The sequence below is a fragment of the Sinohyriopsis cumingii genome, chromosome 8 (assembly GCF_028554795.1).
Source record: "Sinohyriopsis cumingii isolate HCF-2022 chromosome 8, ASM2855479v2, whole genome shotgun sequence".
Taxonomy (NCBI): Eukaryota; Metazoa; Mollusca; class Bivalvia; order Unionida; family Unionidae; genus Sinohyriopsis; species Sinohyriopsis cumingii.
In genome coordinates this window covers 90,483,115-90,504,448 of record NC_142968.1, presented here as the reverse complement: position 1 = coordinate 90,504,448, position 21,334 = coordinate 90,483,115, and the positions used below count along the sequence as shown (strand labels likewise).

Here is a 21,334-nt window from a genome sequence, read left to right as displayed (position 1 = left end):
AGAGGAGCAGTATATGCGACATTTGTTATTATCGAGAGGATTGTTTTCGTATTAACTATGTTCTATATTACAGCCATATGGTCATTTATAAATATTTACATTAGACATGAAATCTGGAGATGTATTTTCTCTCTTCAGGAAACTCTACACGAAAAGGATAACATATTTTTGGCTAAGGCTTGGCGACCTTCAGTTTCTGGTAAATAGTGCTCTCTCCCTCCCTTCCTCCCATTCTCTGTCAACTTACACAAAGCATTGGATAAATAATAATCATCGTAAAAATGCTGTTCTCCACAGTTTGACACATACAGTTATTCAACATAAGACCGATGGTGGGCAAAGCTTCCCTTGGCGCTGCCGACTACATGAATGAAATGAAGCAATGCCGACCTGTGTTCTCTCTTTTTTTTTTTTTTTTTTTCTTTCTGCTCGTTTTAAATAGTGTGAGGCAAATGAATTTCAAAATGGCTGATTCCCACTCCATGCATCAGTCTCCACTCACACAACTCCTTTAACAGATCCATCCCCATCACAGCACGCGCACACAAACATGCACACACAGTATTACAGTAGCAATAAATTAGTGGGCTGACATTCCAATTCAAAATAGGAAGCAACGCTTAGATGTGTAAATCTACTATCTACCCATCAACACAATAGGTGTCCAGTGACGGCGAGAGTATTTTAAATGCTACTGTATTATTTAGGTACTAAATACTATCAAGTTATATGCATATTTCTTTTGATTTAAATATCCTTTTTCTTGAGCTATAATCCTACTATAAAGGAATTCTTCAAGGGATACATACCAACAGCATGGTTCATCACTACAATGAGTCACGTGAAACCTGATCTGTACGAAGCTCTCGTTAGGGAACTATAAGTAATGAGTGAGCACATTGTTGTCTATCCACCTGGAAGCAACTTTTATTATAGTGTAAAAGATTTCTTAATAATCGGATCCTCGGTACATAACACAGCTTCCTCTGCAGACTGACCACATATTCTGGTCCCAGTAAGATTGCTCAGTCATTATGCACCATTACACGGGGTGCCTTTATGAAACAGCAAAAATATTTAATCCGAACAGTGCGCTGTATAGAAAATGTTAATTGTACTTTCTGCTTTTTCATAACTTTAACATACTATTCATAATTATATTTCCGGTATGTGAAATCATTCGATTAACTCAAACGTCATCATTATCACATATAAAAACTCTCAACCTTAGAAATTACTCAAGCCTTCTGAAGGTTTTTCCCAGTAAAACCAGACAACGCTTGATAAAACTGGGAAGAACAAAACAATGAGCGTTACAACTGACCCAGCCACATCGTAGGGGATAGGCATGAATAGGTACGTCAGTCTGTTTTATGACCTTTGATGACCTTAAATTGTTTATTGTGTGATAAAAGTAACATGTTCTTTATTTTATCAAGAGGTAGATACTGCATGTGATGGATCCATTAAATATTAGATACTGCATGTGATGGATCCATTAAATGTTAGATACTACATGTGATGGATCCATTAAATATTAGATACTGCATGTGATGGATCCATTAAATATTAGATACTGCATGTGATGGATCCATTAAATATTAGATACTGCATGTGATGGATCCATTAAATATTAGATACTGCATGTGATGGATCCATTAAATATTAGATACTGCATGTGATGGATCCTATAAATATTAGATAATGCATGTGATGGATCATATAAATATTAGATACTGCATGTGATGGATCCATTAAATATTAGATACTGCATGTGATGGATCCATTAAATATTAGATACTGCATGTGATGGATCCATTAAATATTAGACAATGCATGTGATGAATCCATTAAATATTAGATAAGGAATGTGATGGATCCATTAAATATTAGATACTGGATCCATTAAATATTAGATACCTCATGTGATGGATCCATTAAATATTAGATAATGCATGTGATGAATCCATTAAATATTAGATAAGGAATGTGATGGATCCATTAAATATTAGATACTGCATGTGATGGATCCATTAAATATTAGATACTGCATTTGATGGATCCATTAAATATTAGATACTGCATGTGATGGATCCGTTAAATATTAGATACTGCATGTGATAGTTCCATTAGATATTAGATACTGCATGTGATGGATCCATTAAATATTAGATACTGCATGTGATGGATCCATTAAATATTAGATAAGGAATGTGATGGATCCGTTAAATATTAGATACTGCATGTGATGGATCCGTTAAATATTAGATAATGCATGTGATGGATCCATTAAATATTAGATATTGCATGTGGTGGATCCATTAAATGTTAGATATTGCACGTGATGGATCCATTAAATATTAGATATTGCACGTGATGGATCCATTAAAAGCAACGACTTATGTAAGAGAAAGTCGTGTTGCATTACATAACAGTGATCGATGAATTGACAGCCACGCAAACGCTGGTATAGGCGTATCCCCCAGCACTACATATTATTGATAGTGTACGCACAGCGTAGATTTCATTGAAAATTCAGTATCAATAGTTGGTTAACTCCATTTTTTATACAATATTATGTTAATGTTTGGCGTCTGAAAATGGATCCTGGCCCCTGTCTAACTAAACATCTCAATTTTTCAATATCTTTCTTGTAGCATGGTTTCGTTTTAGGCATTAGGCAGGCGTAAGGACTAAAATATAGCCAATAATGGGGTTCTACAGGTCTTATGAACTACTGAGAGTGACAGTTGAAAGATGAAGTTGCTTAGATTGGCAATGTGCACAGTGAAGAGTATGTTGGCATATAAATATTTTACCTTCCTATACTATGCATAAACATTCTTTGAATGTTGTACTTGTGGGAACTATATGATCTAAGCACACAGCTAACCCAAATGACTGTTGTCATGTGCTCAAAATCAGCCTGAAATAGTCTAAAGTATACTATCATTAGCAGTTATCAAAACAGGCACAATATATTTCGGTAGACAACACAATGAAAGCTTCTGAAAGTGCAATGAATGAATTACCAAATATATAGAGTGTAAAGAAAGTTATTGGCTCTTTTTTACAATTTGTCTCTGAAGTCGAGGAAGTGAAAATGGTCAAGTAGAGCTAACAGTTTTTAAATGTGCATATCTGGAGTAAAGCCAAGCTGTACACTCTATAACCCAAATGACACCTATCGATCATACACGAAAGTAAAGGGAATTATAAGTTCTTTTAACAAGACCTACGATATACAAGTTTCTTTTTAAATAGCCAGTATAACTAGTGAGTTTCCGAATTAGATTTTTCTATTAAAACGAAGCAAGGTTTAAAATAAAAATGAAAGCATCTCTTAAAGTAAAAAATGTTAAATATGGTGTTCACATGTATAGCGTTATACAATATTTGTTTGACCTTTTTCTTCTCTTTTTCATTTTCTTTTTATCTTCGTGGAAGGAGGAATATGGTTTATAGGAGCTTCAAGGAAGGCATGGAACGATTACTTTTAAATTATTGGTTCTTCTCCGAAATTACTTTATCCTAACCGTCTTTACCTGTGTGTACTTGCATACATATGAAATGTCTAACAAGTTCTAAACACAAGGATTCCAGATCCTGGCCTACTGATGCTGTATATATACTCACCGTGGTCGTCAAGTCTCTTATGTAACACATGGGGGATGGCGTTGGGGTTGATAAGATATAACTGAGATAAACTTTGGCATAATGCTGCTGTACTGAGATTGCTTTTTAATTCGATTATTACATATTTTCAGTAACGTTCGTAAAAAGAACGCAAGTAACATACCGTATTTATCTATAAATGGAATAAACTCATAAGCAGAAAAGAAAACTGTACAACCTGATCTGCTCATGCATTATGGGATGCGAGGGTCTGGGTTTTTGATGTTCTCAGTTAAGTGCGCGCTATAGAGAAGAAAAAATACGAACCGTACTGCATAACTGTCTCTCGGTTATTATTGCATCGCTGTCTCGTGGTCAGTTTATTCCATAGCTGTCTCATGGTTAATTTATTGCATCGATGTCTCATGGTTCGTTTATTGCATAAATGACTCATGTTTTTGTTTAGAGGAGAACTCACTCATGGTTAGTTCATAGGCTAGTTGACTCATGGCTAGTTTATTGCCTAGCTGACTCATTGTAAGTTTATTGCTTAGTTGACTCATGGTTAATTTATTGCCATGCTGACTCATGGTTAGTTTATTGCCTAGCTGACTCATGGTTTATTGCCTAGCTAACTCATGGTTAGTTTATCTCCTAGCTGACTCATAGTTTGTTTTTTTGCCTAGTTGACTCATGGTTAGTTTATTGCCTAGCTGACCCATGGTTAGTTTATCGCCTAGTTGACCCATAATTAGTTTATTGCCTAGTTGATTCATAGTTAGTTTATTGCCTAGTTGACTGCGAGGGATGGGATCTGCTTTGTTTGGGACATGAACTGAATTGTAATTAGAGTCTGTTCGATAACGGCTCGGCAGATATATCAGTGTAACTTCAATAGCAAAACCTGAAAAGAGCTGAGACAAATCAGAGCAAACATTTTGGGAAATATTTAACCATTTTATGCAGGTATCATAAAATTATATTTTCCAGAATAGTTATTAAGGAAGGCTGACTAGAGAGCATTATTCTGACATCGATTGGAATGTTAAATGTTTTAGGCGGTTACAGAAAGTAATCTTGATTGAATAAGCTAGACGGAATTCAAGGTTTTAAGAAATTTTTCTCGCGAAATTAGCCAGTCTACGTTATGAGGGGAGCCAGAATTTAACTCTGAGAATAAAATAATAAGCAATTACTCTCGTTAAATAAATCCTCCAAGGAAGGGGTGTCTGGAAATTTGTCAGACCTATCGCCAGAGAAGTGACAGAGGGAATTATCTGATGATAAGTGAGCGAGTGCACGGGAAGGCAATGAAAAAAGTAGCAGCATACCTGTATTGCCCGGTGGAAAGGAGCGTAGTCTACAAACAAGACTGTTGTTGACCCGAAGAAACTAGAAGGTGATAGAGGGTAGGTAAAGAAATGCGGAAAGGCCGAACAATCACGAGCAGTGATTTTGGAAGACTGGAAGCAACTATGTGATGCTGACATGCCGGCAATCCGAGTTTGATCAGTCACTCGACAACGTGATGAAATTGTTATATTGGAATAACAGAACGGCTAAATGAAATTCCAATAAGCTGTCTCGTAGTTATTGCATTGCTTAGTTGGTTCATGGTTAGTGTATTCCATAGCTGACTCATGATTAGTTTATTGCATAAATGACCCAGTTGTGTATTGCCTAGCTGACTAATGGTTAGTGTATTGCATAACTGACTCGTGGTTAGAGTACTTCATAGCCAACTCATAGTTAGTGTATTGTCTAATTGACTCATGCTTAGTGAATTGCACAGCTGACTCGTAGTTAATTTATTGCATAAATGTCTCATGTTTGTGTATAGTATAGATGACTCATGGTTAGTGTATTATATAGCTGATTCATGGTTAATGTATTGCATTAATAACTCATGCTTGTGTATTACATAGCTGATCCATGGTTAGTTTATTGCATAGATGACTCATGGTTAATGTATTGCACAACTGACTCATGGTTAATATATTGCATAAATGACTCATGTTTGTGTATTTCATAGATGACTCATGGTTAGTGTGTTATATAGCTGATTCATGGTTAATTTATTGCGTAGATGACTAATGGTTAATTTATTGCATAAATGACTCATGCTTGTGTATTGTATAGCTGACCCATGGTTATTTTATTGCATAGATGACTCATGGTTAGTGTATTACATAGATGACTCATGGTTAGTGTATTACATAGCTGACTCAGGTTAGTTTAGAGCACGAATAGTCAATCTTTTATCACAACTAATTTCATGTTCTCAAGAGCCTTATTTTTATTATTCGTTCTATATCACGTACCGATATGTTCATTTAGCCAGAAAGGCACTGACCATTGTGTCAAAAGTATAGGGGGCTTCGAAACCGAATTTATTTATTTATTTTCCTTCCTTATCTAAGACAGTTTTTTCACCAAATATATTTCAATTTATGGGCAGATAGGGGGATCAAACATGTTTTGATCAGCAAAACCGGACGGGATATTTTTGTTAAAAATGTAATGCTAGTTACAACTTTATCTAAATATATCAATTAAATAATGGCCAATTGAAATTATGACGCTAAATGAATACACCTTTACCTAAATGTATCCACTACAGATGGGGTAATTAATATTGCAACGGTTAATGATTACAGCCTTGCCTAGAAGTATCCATTACAGATGGGGTCATTGATATTACATTGTTAAATGTCTGGCAATTGATATTATACAGTTTAGTGAATGCAACTCCAGGTGTACTGTATGACTAAGCAAAATATTTGACTTCACTGACAGTAATTTCGATCCATACACAAAGCACAGGCAAACTGTCAACAACGTCATCCTATAAAAACAAGTTATCGGACCATTAAATCGTACATACTAATGGTTCTCAGTCACTTACCTCGTAATTTGTGTCAGATATATCACTGTTAACGCGCTAGGCAGGGTTAGTGTTTTTGTCGTGAGTTCGCGAAATTCCAAGCATGTTTCTAAACACTATGAGAGCTTGAAAGGACACCATTGGTAAACTGTTTTTCCGCAAAACTATAATGGTTTTGAGTGACCGTATATTATCTTGAAAAATAAAATTTGTAACAAACCTGCTCTTAAACATTATTTATGAAAGTTTTTTATGTTGTGTATATTTTATTGAGTGATCAATTTCAAAATCCTCCACCATCCATATGCAGCTTTTTCAAAACGTTAGTGTTAGTTTAAATTTAATGCAAAATCTACAGTAACGAATATCACATTTTCAAATCCTCTGTATATACTAAAGAATTATAAACGTACCGATTATATACTGCCATAAAGTCAGCAATTAACGGTAAGCCAAGTTATAATTGATAAATACTTTAAAATTATTCTTTTAGAAGGTAATATATTAATATTCATGAATCAGTCCTCAATTGTATCATGAACTTAATTCCCGGTATTGACAATAAGATATCATTAGTTTCTTAAAAGAGGCGATTTACCTCTTGTTCAGTAAAGGGCCCTACAGCGCTACATCTGTCTGAAGATATTTCTAGTTCGAAACTTACAAACATTCAAAACATTTGTTTTCTCAGATGGAAATGAGTATGGGTGAGAATTTGAACATTCGAGTTTAAATAAGGTACCAGGAAAACGATGGCATTTCAGGTAAAAGAAACTTGACATTAACGCGTATGCTATGTCATTATGGATAAAATCGACTTCCAAGAATGAGTCAAGATATATCTTCATTAACCACAGACAACATGTAATTTTGTGTTCTAAGCAATGTATTTGCAATTTAATGTTTCATAAAGTTTATGTTCTGGTCTGATAAAGAGGAAAAATGAAATAAATAAATAAATAATGAAAACTGTTATTACACAATTTGCAGTTTGCAGATATTATAAGTAGGCATGGCTTTATCTATTCATAGGCGTTATAATCGGCCTGCTTCAGCTTCCGATTGTGTTTGCTGTCAAGGACACGCTAGGCGGCAGCTCCAGTTATGTCACAGTTGTCAGTCAGTGGCTGATCACGAAAAAACTACAAGAAACATTCCCCTACCTAGAAAATAAACGGACTGGATTGGGGAATTGGTGGCAGGTAGGCAAGACTCGTGTGCACCTTGGGAATTGGTGGCAAGTAGGCAAGACTCGTATTCACCTGGGAAATTGATGGTAGGTAGGCAAGACTCGTATGCATCTGGGGAATTGGTGGCAGGTAGGCAAGACCCGTATGCACCTGATGAATTGGTGCCGAGTTCGCAAGACTCGTATGCACTCCTCAGATTGAGCAATATTCACTCAAGATTGTAATTCTAGAAGAGTGAACAACGAGGAGATTCATACATACAGGCACAGGCACACATATATACATATACATGATTTATGAACGTTCTATAATGATTACGAAGATGACTACGCCTACGTTAGTAGTGTTGGTGATGACAATTGTTGTTTTTGCTATTATTATTATTATTATTATTATTGATGTTATGTATATCTGTATTGTGTACTTAACTTTTGTCAATGATTGTAGATTGTATTTTAAGACTCTAGTCATTTGTAATGAACATGCTGAAATAGCTTTTTGAGTTAAGAATATTCTAGAAACAAACTTATTTACACTTTTAAGGAAATTTTCAATTAGAAATGGCTCACATCTAAAGAATTTCATAAAATTCTATTGCGTATTAGGTCAAGCTAATATTTTGTATATAAAGTTTGGTAAACATTATTCATTCCCGTTTCATACCAGTCTCTGGGAATCTTTGATCAGAATTTGTGGCGTGTTCAGATACAATTCGAGAGGAATTATTTAAATCATTCATTGGAATTACTAAAGATCATTGGAATGGATTAATACATTATTTTGTGCTTGTTCAGAACTCATTTAAAGACATTCTGGATTACATTGTTGTGGTATATCAGGATATTCAAGACTATTGGAATTCATTCGGAACATTCTACACTTCTGAACTTGTGATAGGATATTTAGGATTACTGGGAATTTAATTTATACTCCAGTAAGTGTTTCTTACAATTTAGACTTTATAACTTAGAAAAAAGAATATCTTGTTGATTTTACTTAAATTGTTGATTTATCTTTATTTTGTAACTTAGTTTAAGACACAGTATCGTAACATTCTTTATTATTATTATTAACAGGTCTTATACGTCTCGGGTGCTATTCTGGGCGGTGCGATATCCGCTATTTTGTCAAATACCATAGCAACCGCGCATGGCCCCAGCATTCCAGCCGCTCTCATTGGTGGCATACTGATGTTATGGGGTGCTAGACTAGCAGCAGGATGCACAAGGTTTGTCTTACTTCTCTTTATGCAATATTAGCCCCAGCCCTAACTATCGCAGATAAAGCAGCTAGTCCCAACTATTGCAGCTAAAACTGCGAGCCTCGACTATCACTGAAAAAGTCGCGAACCCCGACTGTGGCATTTAATACTGCTAGCCCCGACTTTCGCATGTTACGTCTATAAAAATGTATTGGCTCTTTGACGGCATACTGATAGTTTTGGGTTCCAAACTAGCGGCAGGATTCACGAGTTTTATTTTACTGCTCTTTCTTCATCACTAGCCCCTACCCCGACTATCGCAGATAAAGCCACCACTCCCGATTATCACAGTTAAAGCCGCGAGCTTCGATTATCTCAGCAAGATAACACCACTACCACAACGCTGTACATTGGTAAAAAATGTCAGACTGTACGTTTTGATAACGGTATAGCAATCAATTAATCTCGCATTTTTTTGTTCTTTCCTCTTAAATGGCTTTCTTGCCAAATATGAATAGTGTGTGTAGTGCGTAGTGGAGTAAAATTCAGAAGTGCTTGAATTGCACCAATAGATCACCGGTTCGATAATGTTAACATATATAACGTTAGCAGACGTCATATTATGACGCTACAATGAAGCTCATCTTTTTTTGTTGCCATTATTAACTGGTTTATTTTGACACCATTCTTGATTCACTTTTAACCTGAAGTGAAAAATGTACGACCCGCTGATTAAAAAAGCTCTATGGCATCGATACTTTCTGAAGGAATATGAACTGTGAGAAGAGCAGATAATGGCGGTAACTGTTGGTGTAAGTTTTGAAACTTGTTGTTTGTTGCATTTGCTCACTATCACTTTTATCATGAAACAGGCAGCGCCAAGGAGGAACAATCGTAGCTTAAGAGGAATGCAGGACAAAAATATATTGTGTTTACTGACTGAGCACTTCTCAGAATTAAAGAAGAGGAATACACAATAACATCAATACTACTGCACAACGCCATGGCAAAAGGAAACATTTTTTCTCTCAACTGAACCAGTGTGCAGATGATACTGTGCAAGATGAACTCGTTCCTGCGCAGGGTCTTGGTCCTCGTTCTCGCTGTTAATAGACATAACCACACCAATTAACTTTTTTTTGTACTCACTTCATTTTAGCTCTACTGGTCATTGAGTTTATGCAATGATATGGCATATGGCGTCCGTTCGTCCGTTAGCACAAGTTTGTTATCGTTACCCTTCCTAAAATAGTTGGAGTATTTTCATGAAACTAAGTTAGACACTCATTCAACCCATGGTCTAGTTGGCCCTTAATGGAAATTGTGCTGCTCTCACATCCAGTATATCCAACACAATGGTCATCATGAAAATTTTATTTGAAAATGGTGCTGTTCAGATGTCCAGTATAGCCGTCACGGCAGCCACCTTGAAAATTTTGTTATCGTTACTCCTCCTGCACGGGTGTAATATCAACATAGAGGATGTATGTCTAGATGGTCCCAAATAAAAAATGGTACCAATCTGACTTCCAACATGGCCGGCATGGAGACCATCTGAAAAATATTGTTATGGTGGCGCTCACCAGATAATATGTACTTTTGAGAGAGTGACGAATGTAAGGTGAAGTAGTTCGCATTTAAAACATGCACAGTGGAGAGAATGTTTGCATACCTCTATGCTACATTAATGTAATGTGGATGATATTTCTTTTGGATATTGTACTTTTGGAAATTTTACATGATTTAAGCACACTGCTAACTAAAATGACTGCTCCCTTGTTTTAAAAAATCAGTCTGAATTAGTCTAAAGTACACTATACATAGCAGCTATTAAAATAGGGAAAATGAATTTTGTCAGACTAGACAATACCAGCTTCTGAAAGTGCAATGAATGAATTACCAAATATATAAAATGTAAAAAAAGTTATCGGCTCTTTTTTATACAATTGACCTCTGAAGTTCAGGAAGTGAAAATGACCAAGTAGAGCTAGCACTTTTTTGAAAGATGCACATTTGAAGTAAGGCCAAGCTGTATACTCTATAACCCATACTACACCCATCAATCATACACCAAAATAAAGGGAATTAAAGGTTCTTTGCATTATACCTAAGATATACAAGGTCTTTTTTAAATAGCCAGGATAACCAGTGAGGAAAGCCGGGGACATTCTTTTTCTTTAAAATCCTAAACCTATGCAAAATGCGAAACTGTATAGCGCCACCTATCGCAATTCATATCTACGAGGGGTTTCAGCGAAAGACTTCTTATGATGTCTAGTTGGTTTCAAATCAAAATTGAGCCGATCTGACATCCAATATGGCTGCCACACAACGGTCATCGCCACTCCACCTGAATGGATAGTCGTCGTATGAACATGAAGTTTCCACTGTAAGACTTGTTGTATGTTTGATCTTAACTGAGAATGGTATCGATCTGTCCAATATGGCTACCACGTCGACAGTCTTATTTTCACTACTCCCCCAAGAATGAATCATTATTACGACACAGGCGTTTCAACAAATGACTTCTCTTAGTGTCCACTTTGTCCCAAATAAAAATGGAGCCAGGCTGACATCCTATACGTGTACCGTGTCAGAGATGGTTGCAACACTCGACATTTAAAAGGAAGAAATAGTCTTATCTTAAATTCCTGGAGGGAGAAAATCCATATTAAAGCGCCAGTCCCTTCGAATGACTCTTATTCTACTTTAAATTAATTCAAGTTCAATTTTTTTATAATTTCAGAGCACTTAAGAAAGATCAGCATAAGTGCGGTTGCATTTTCTGAAAATATTTGCATTTGATTGAAATTACTGCAAATTTTGGTACAAATGACCATTTCGGAACCGGTCGAATCGCATTTGTTTGTTTTTGTCATCATTCGTAAAAGCTAACAGGATGAACTCAATAAATATTTTATTTTCTGTTAAGGATGTTACAATGCTGCTTTATATTGATGCAAGTAATAGTATTCACTAACTGGCAAATCTCCATGAAAAATCATATATATATATATATATATATATATATATATATATATATATATATATATATATATATATATATATATATATATATATATATATATATATATATATATATATGCTGTGTGCAAGTAACACTCTACGTAAATGCTTATATATGCTGTATGCAAGTAATATTGTACGCAAATGAATATATATGATGTATGCAAGTAATATTGTACGTAGATGTTTATATATACTGTATGCGAGTTAATATTGTACGTAAATGCTTATATATGCTGCATGCAAATAATACTGTACCATACGTACAGTATTATTTGCATGCAGCATATATAAGCATTTACGTACAATATATAGATGCATGTAGTATTAGTGTTCACGGGTTAGTAGTTATCGAGGATGAACCAGAGCAAAATATTGATGCTTTTTGGGACTTTTGGGGACTACAGTAGGATGAAATAACAGTTAATTGGCACAATTATCTTAACGACACATAACATGGGCGTCTAGAGTTGGAGGTGGAACTGACAACATATTACGTCCATTGGCTGAGCGCTTCTCAATAAAACGTTAGAACATGCGTGAGCAACATCTATAATAGTGCGGTGTCGTCATCAAGATGTTTTACAATGGCCCACGTGCGCGTTTTTCGCCTGTGCAAGGACGTGAGAGGGGTTGCGTTGCGCATATAAGTTCTTTGATGAATATCGACTATCTACTTTATATCATGAATTTGTATATATAACATATAAATCTCCTCTGACTTCTTTAATTTTATTGTTTACAATTTTGCATTCTCACCTTTTATAATTATCTGGTGTAATCAATACGAAAATAGAAAATAGGAAAACAGAAACGAATGTTTTTCAGCTGGATGACTAATATCTGCAGTGGGACATCTGGGGAGGCCCTATACGTCCGTTATATATCTATGTAAGCGTTGCTCTGATTGGATTATTGCAACGTCACAATATTTACCCATACACAGAGATAGACGTAGATAGGTGAAAACCTAAAAATAGACAACAACCTGTCAACAGCTGTCGACATACATTTAATTTTAATGGAAATAAATAAAATCACTATCTTTAAAGTTCAAAAAATGGATGGAAAAAGTTATTTCACAGCAACAAAGCAACGCTTCTGCCAAGAATATGTTGTTTTCTTTAAAATGATGTTATTCTTCTTTTATAAGAGTTTCCAAGGTGAGTAAATCTTGATAGAATAAATTTATATGGAATTCCATTTAATAAATCAAAATACAGCGGAAGGAGTGTAATCAAATTATGTATGCGAGATTGATATGTGTGTAGTTTAGAACCATTATCCAGGAGATACGCGTTATGAAAACCGCCTGCTTTGCACGCTATCAATATGAAATGATAAAATATGGTGTAGTACTTAAAATGGGTAAATACGGTCTATGAATAGGGTCAGGATTGCAGATACCAGCTCACCGCTTTTTGAAACACAAAGTTACTGATGTGTGAAGGTAGCAAGCGATAGGGCATCACAGAATAAAAAACTTTTTCACTCACAAAATACCTGTTGATCGCTGTTTAAAAGCGTATCATCTTTTTTTTTAAAATGCTGTTTCATCGCTTCAATATTCCGGTTGAACGCTTTTGAAAAAGCGTTTCATCTTTATCATGAAGTCGATTAACCTGTAGTTTGTAGTGACCCCTTAAACATCAGTTCGCCATCTGAAGACAGTAAATGCCAAACAAGTCGGAGAAAATGTTACAACAAAGTGTTCAGCATATTTATGTTATTTCTCTTAGCCAAAACAAATAAAGATACTGAATTGACTACTGTGGATTGGAAACTTCGTCATTTTATGAACGATAAAGAATAAGCAACAAAGACGCAATGAGGCCGAAACCTTTACGATGGCCGAGTAATCATTTCGTGACAGAACACATGTTTAAGGGATATGTTACTAAAAATTACATTTATGATGGCATGGCATGTTTAATCCCGGTCATTACATCAAGCATGGTATACTGAGAATGAGAGAGAGAGAGAGATTCTCTCTCTCTCTCAATGTACCATATCTAAAATTGACATTCTCTCCTAAAATATTCCGGAAACGAAGGTTTTTCAACATCATCACTGTGCAGATAATACACGTTACTACAACAGCTTGTTTAGTGGCTGTGCTCTTCTTTAACTTTAACGGCAAATCTTCCGAAGATCGCAGCCGACTGGCTTCTCGTGACGTCAATGGCTGACTTTGTATTCGACGCTGTGAATGTGTGTACCAGTGCAAAATGTAGGCTTTCCAATTTGTTGATGAACTTCTAGTTGAATTTTCTTTTCTTTTTTAAAGCATACAGCATTTCAAAAATCCCAATATTTGCTATTATTATTATTATTATTATTATTATTTCAGCGGTCATGGCTTGTCTGGATTGGGTCTCCTAGCATGGTTATCGTTCTTGGCAGTGCCCTCTATGTTTGCTGGAGCTATTGGGACCGGTTTTGCCATGAAAGCAGCAGGGGTTCTTGATGACTACAAGCGGTACACGCTCGATACATGACATCACTTGCAACTTTTGGTTAAAGACATGAAATATACAGTATTACCCCAAAAGTGCAGTAAAATTCCACCTTGAGAAAACGTTACCATTTCTCGCAAATCTTATGGAAGATTCATGAATATGTATTTGCGTCCTGTGGATGCTTATCCCCAAATAGTGTCAATGAAAAGCGTATGATTCACAAGGAATTTCATTCGAGACATGTTCATTTTATCACTGTCCTTCGCTGTATTACAAGTTTCTCAGCTTTAAAAGACACTTCTGCCCCTGAGGTATAGGCATTGTTTTTTATTACTGGTGTGATCCACTATCGCTATATTCCAGCGGTCATTTAGGAAGATTTTCCTCCAGAAAGTTTAGATTGTTATTGAAGTATAATACCTAAAAGTAGGTCCTAGTTTGATTTAGGACTAAGGTTTCGCCTCAGTCCAATAAAGGACCACCTTAAAAATATCCAGATGTATGGCTTGTTTTATATAATCATTTGATTTCTGTAGAAAGAAATGTCGAGATTTGAGTACATGAATGTATTACACTTTCGAGTTCATGCACAGAACAACAAGGAAAACGTATCTGTACATGTTTCACACTTTCAAATACAGGCACTGAACAACAAGGAAAATTTATATCTACGTGTTACGCACTTTCCAATTCAGGCAAAGTACAACAAGGAAAATGTATCTCTACGTGTACACACGTTCAAAACAACAAGGAAAATGTGTCTGTGCGAACGATGCTTTACATTCTTGCCATTCATAACTCATTTTTGCGTTAATCTTAATTAAGCAACTCTTGCCACAAATTGCGATCTTAAAATGGATAACTTTTTGCTGAATATCAAACTATCGATGATTTTATCGATGACATTCATAGGATGAACCAATCAAAAGTCAGTTTTGCGTCTTATTTATTTAAATAGATTCTCTAACATCAGTGAACTAATATAATCTTTAAACAGTAATGGTTTTTCTTCACATAGAAATTTGTGTGACGAAAATTATGTGTGTGTGTGTGTGTGTGTGTGTGTGTGTATGTGTGTGTGATTTAGACTTTTAACGCAGCTTTAAAAAAATCAGTCATGTCGCTACGATGTCTGCATCGTAGCATTTTATAGTGATGTCTTGCACTGGGGCATCATGCCGCAGACATGTAGCATGATGTCACACCCAGTCAAATTATCCTGACACCAGGCCGACCAGTCATAACACTACCCTCTTAATGCTGAGCGTCAAGCAAGGCAACTGTTAGTCCCATTTTTATAAGTCTTTGATATGACTCGGCCTGGCATCGAACCCACCACCTCCCGCATCTGAGGCGGTCTTTACTTGGTCATCGTCGTACTATGTTATCCCGTGACGGAACTCGTACTTTTAGATTGGGTATTAATGTGTATGAGAAAATCAACCACCATTTAACACGATAATCTGAAAAGAAGAACATACATACATACATACATACATACATACATACATACATGCATACACTGGCATCTAGAGATAAAATTTAAATATTAATGGAGGAAAGGGAAAAAAGCAAATCCGACCTCCACTTAGGCAGAAAGTGCTGAACTCATCCGTATAAATGCAGCTTTTCCTTGTGTAATTAATGACTTAATGTGTCCGTGTGCACTCAATCCAGCAAGGTATCTCGTGTATCAGGAATAGATTAAAGAAAATGCAACACAACTGTCAAAGGCAATTATGTTACAGAGACAATACTAATAATAAACACTAAAGAAAGCGTGAACATCACAAAAGTTTGATTTGAGTATATTTTATAGAAATGTTGTTTGAAAATGTTCGATGTCGCTTCGAATTAGTTTTAACTCTAATGATCAGATTTTGACAAACATGGGTTCAAATCAAATAGATGCGAAAATCGAACATACCTTCATTACACATTCATGTAAGCTTTTATAATTTTAACGCTTTCTTTTTGTTTATTGTTGGTTTTATCTATTTTTGTTTCATTGCCTTCGAATAAGACTCAATGAGAGCCGAAGCGCATAATCTAACTAAAAATTAGTTTTTACTCTTCGTTATCAGTGCTATAGGAATTTGTGCAAGATCGAGAGATCAGTTGTTCAGTTTCCTTATATTTTCAAATCGTTTTTCCCGGTCAGTTAATTTTTGTTCTTAGCTTCTATGGCGACCAGGGCTTGGCGACGTAGATTTTTTAAATGGCCACTGACTGTTTTTCAAGCCCTCTATCCACCAAATTCATTTGGACACTTGGAGCGCTATTTCACTTTATCGCTCCAATGGGTACATTCACATCATTGCACATTATATATATATATATATATATATATATATATATATATATATATATATATATATATATATATATATATATATAATATAATATAATATAATATAATATAATATAATATAATATAATATAATATAATTATATAATGAAGACTTACTTGTTATATTTAAGTAAATGCAAATACTTTGCTCAGTTCAACGTCCAACCCGTTGAAATAAAATAAAAATGGTTTCAGGCCTTTATGAAAATCTAAAACATGTTGCACCCAAAATATGTACGATATAATGTCTTTATTGTACGGCATGGGTAACGTCTTCCAAAGCGCACAAGGCCACTGTGTACGAAGTAATTTTTATTGGCTTTCTTCTTCAAAGACTGTAAATTGTCGTGTCTTGCCACCATATTCCTCTGTTGCCACCAAATTGATAATTTCGACCTACGCGCAGCAACAGGATTGACGTCCGGTTTCGGTAGGATAAACATTTGGTTTACACTGGTCATACCCTTCATCTTGATTTACAAGTGGTTCGATTGGTTGAATGCCAGGGATGATGTCATGTCGAAATGATCAGTTCGTGTGTTGCCACCTAATTCGTTGCTGCCAATGCATGAAATGTTTGTTTTTGTTTGTTTGGGGTTTGTTTTGTTTTCTGGGAGGGTGGTTTTTTTAAAGTTCGATGTGAATTTTATAATGTCCTGTTTTATGTTTCCACATGTGTCGATATTAAATGTATTTGTTTCTAGAATGCACACATTTTTATCTCCAATGCTGTGTGTGCGCGCGTGCGTGCGTGTGTGCGTTGCGTGTGTGCGTGCGTTTATAATGTTGTATAATTAGGAAATAAGATTTTTAAACTGTTTTCTTCCAATGGGTGCATTCTTTCGAGAAATCAATATGTAATACAATACAAGAGAATCACTTACATGCGAGGTTTTATCCCTCTGAGAAAGTCATATCCCACGACATTTGTAGGAGTTGTATTGTCGTTGATATAAAGATATTATCTTGGGATGAAAGGTAACCTCCTCCACTATTTTTCACGTATAGGAAGGCATTCTACACTGCATTACTTAAGGGAAATGTATAAATGCATTTTTACGCATTACCCGTATTCACAAATGTTATTCGGTCATTACCATAAGTTATTTGTATGTTGCGTACCATATTATATGCTACTGGTATATTGCCGTTCATTTTCCAGCTTTCATTTCGCTTTATTATTTCTATTTCAGAACAATTGACTTGTTTTATCATTTTAAATTCTTTTCTTATTCTATTTAACAAAGTCAGTAGATAAAATGACATTTTATAAAGTGGGTAGGTATGTGCGTATAGCATAATAAAATGATATGTGAAAAGTCTTGAAAATTCAAGAATGATACCAATATTGATCCATGTTAAGATTATATCAATGCATAATATTATTTAAAGGTTTCAAGCATCCATATATGATCATAGTGTTTCACAATATTTGCTGGTTTGTTTGTTGTACATTTTCATCATGCCATTCATCAATTTATCAAACATACATACATACATACATACATGCATGCATGCATACATACATACATACATACATACATACATACATACATACAATACATACATACATACTGTCTCTAAATGCTATCCATTTTCTATCCATTTTAATTCACTCTTTCCATGTTTACAATTGAACTTGTTCCAATAATTCATGTACAATGTTCGCATATGGTTTATATCAGAAATCAGATATCAATGTCATTATACAAAAGTTTGAAGAAAGAATAAAGACTTCAAGTTTATTTATTAAAATGTTTTTATATTTTTACGTAAGCGTCTCTTTTTTCACGGTCCTGTGGAAACGTGGGGACTTTTGTATATCATCCCAAACGTCACTCTGTAACTTAGGCATATAAAACTTTGAGGTCAGTCATACGTATCGTAACTATATACCTAAAGATGACATTCGGATCACCTCAGCTATATACGACACAAGGATTCTTAAGACCATATACCATAGGTGTCGGTACACGGTATCAATTGTTTTTCCACAGACCTCAATGCTAATATTTTGTGAAATAAATATACTTTCTATTTCATGCATGTCACACACTGTGATACAGAAAAATGTTAGATTGCCAATTTGACAAGGACAAAACTAGGTACTCCATTACATTTAAAAGAGATAACTATGTTGACATTCATTCGTAACTTCTCGGTGCATCCTACAGTCAACCCAATGGCTGAAATAGCTTAAGTGGTGTGAATAGATTGCGGTTTGTTATGCTTAGTAGAAATTGCCGGAAAACAAAATGCACCATTTGTCTGTAAATTACTACTCCGACATACATTGGAAACATATTTTTGTATCGCAGAAATAACCCGTATGATCAGAATGTTATTTCGGATGAACTTGATTGCAATGTGGCTGTTAAATACCAATATAGTAATTTAACTTCAAGCTTAGTCAACAGTCAGATCGGCTTAAATAGAGAAGTAACAATGGTTACAAATGAACTAATATTGGTCAAATGGGTATAGTTTTGTATCTACAAGTATCAGAAAATGCGTGTACAGCAAGCACATCATTTCTAACATCTTAAGACCATATACCATAGGTGTGGGTACACGGTATCAGTTGTTTTTCCATAGACCTCAATGCTAATGTTTTGTGAAATAAATATACTTTCTATTCTACATCAGCATGCATGTCACACACTGTGATACAGAACAATGTTAGATTGCCAATTTGACAAGGACAAAACCAGGTACTCCATTACATTTAAAAGAGATAACTATGTTGGAGCTAGACAGGGGTAAGAGTTATCTAGTCACAACTGACACATTTTCAGCCAAGTGTACCACATTTTTTTTTTTTTAAATCATAAAAGCAAAATATGATCTAGATATAAATTAACATAATCTCACATGTTGCCAAGAGGTTTAACATTTTGTAAGCCTAACAGAAACTACAACTCTTACATAGTGCACCAATCACAGCTACTGTTGTTGTCTATTTCTGAATACATTGTTCCTACCCCTTACGCTCCGCCCACCTGGGGTTGTATAATTGGTACCGTTATATCTGTAACACCATCCTCCATAACGTAGCGTTTGTCATCGTAATACGATAACCCCACTTTTTAAGCGTGTATGTAAATAGGTTATAATAACTGGATTTGATCGTATTCATTTGCGAGAACATTTTTGTAACTCATGCCATATAATGATGGTGGGAGTAATTTTTGATGATATTTCTTTTTATTCTTTTGACATTGTCTCCTGCTAATTTTACATTTTGCTTCTCAGCCCGACAAATTCTGCTAGGCACCGACTTACTCCCATCCTTAAACTTTCCAGTGCTTTTTTTATTGGTCTCATCGCGAAATATGCACGTTTTAGGATAACCAGAAAGGTCGAACAAATATTTGTCCGAAAACATGTCCTCGTACACGTCTTTGGTCTTAATTTCCTATCAAAGGATGTCTGTGTCGGTAAACAACAACTTGGCTTTGCTGCCGTATCGACATTTCTAAAATATCTATGGTAACCCTATTGATTTTCAGTGCAGTGTCCCATTATAATCCTGGACAATATTAATACCAGCAAGGATCTAATCCGTAATAATTTAGAAAAAATGTCCCTGAAATTCTCGAATACGTCTGCGAGCAGCTTCATGTCCGTTGTGAAGAACAAATTAAGATAATCTCCCATGGTGGCCATCCCTAACACATCCCATACTTTTAGCGCACGAGCATAATTGATATTTGAATATGTAAATGAGCTGTAAAACTCCTCTTTGGGTGGTAAAGATGTTTTCTCAGATTTGCTCCAATCGTTCATGAACTCGTAAGGATAACTCCTTTGCACGTCATGTAATCCCCGTATTTTTGCTAGGTGTGTTTAAAGCGTTACGTGTTTTTGACGAGGTCGTCAAACGATGCCACCATAAATTGAATGCTATCGATTAATCGTAATACACCTAACGAGAAGAACGTATATTTTTCCATGTTATTAGGAATGTATTTGATTTTTTGATGTGGGAATATGCCAAAACATTTGACGATAAGATGAAAATAGTATCCTCGAAAATTATGAATCACCACAGGTACAAAATAATATTTGAAATGTAAATCACACAAACGGTGAGCTTATCATCCGTATTTGTCGGTGTTTAATAACAATTATCTCTCACTCGGACATTTCCTAATAACTTCCCGTAGATAGAGCGCTATCAAAAATTAACTTTGTTTTGCAAGACAGATTATATTTTATCCTTTTCTGTCAGTAATTTCCGCACAAACTTTTCCACGCAGTCCTGCCCAAAATAGATTTTGGCCTCGGAAATGTAATTTTCGTTGACGAAAACCAAGTGTACACCACGAAAAGACGCCTCATTTGGCAATGGACACTTTTAAAGGTTATTGTTTTCCATTTTCTTTTTTGAGAGGTTTAATCGTCATGACACTGACACAATCTAGGCAATCAAGGCCATGCTTTTAAAGATCTTCCTGTTTTCTAAACCCGGCTAAACATTTTTAACAATAATAACTTTTGTGGTCGCTTTTACTGGTTCTGGTAGTAGTAAGCGAGATAATATTTTTTATATACCCCCGAAATTGTATTCCAGTAACATTGAGCATGTTTTCGTAGGGTTTCTTGTGA

At 35.3% G+C, this 21,334-nt stretch overlaps 1 protein-coding gene across 4 annotated transcripts in view; it reads left to right on the top strand.

The window, feature by feature from the left end:
- LOC149794126 (uncharacterized) overlaps positions 1 to 18,471 on the top strand; it is a 58,560-nt gene extending 40,089 nt beyond the window's left edge. For 3 of the 4 annotated variants that reach the window (XM_089968116.1, XM_089968115.1, XM_089968118.1), the window contains 4 exons: positions 139 to 199; positions 7,532 to 7,701; positions 8,766 to 8,917; positions 14,268 to 18,471. In XM_089968116.1, coding sequence (XP_089824242.1) covers positions 139 to 199; positions 7,532 to 7,701; positions 8,766 to 8,917; positions 14,268 to 14,415 — 531 coding nt within the window. In that variant the 3' untranslated portion in view covers positions 14,416 to 18,471. Of the gene's footprint in view, positions 1 to 138; positions 200 to 7,531; positions 7,776 to 8,765; positions 8,918 to 14,267 lie in introns of those variants that run through there. The other variant, XM_089968117.1, reaches the window with a different exon arrangement.
- The last annotated feature ends 2,863 nt before the right edge of the window (positions 18,472 to 21,334 follow it).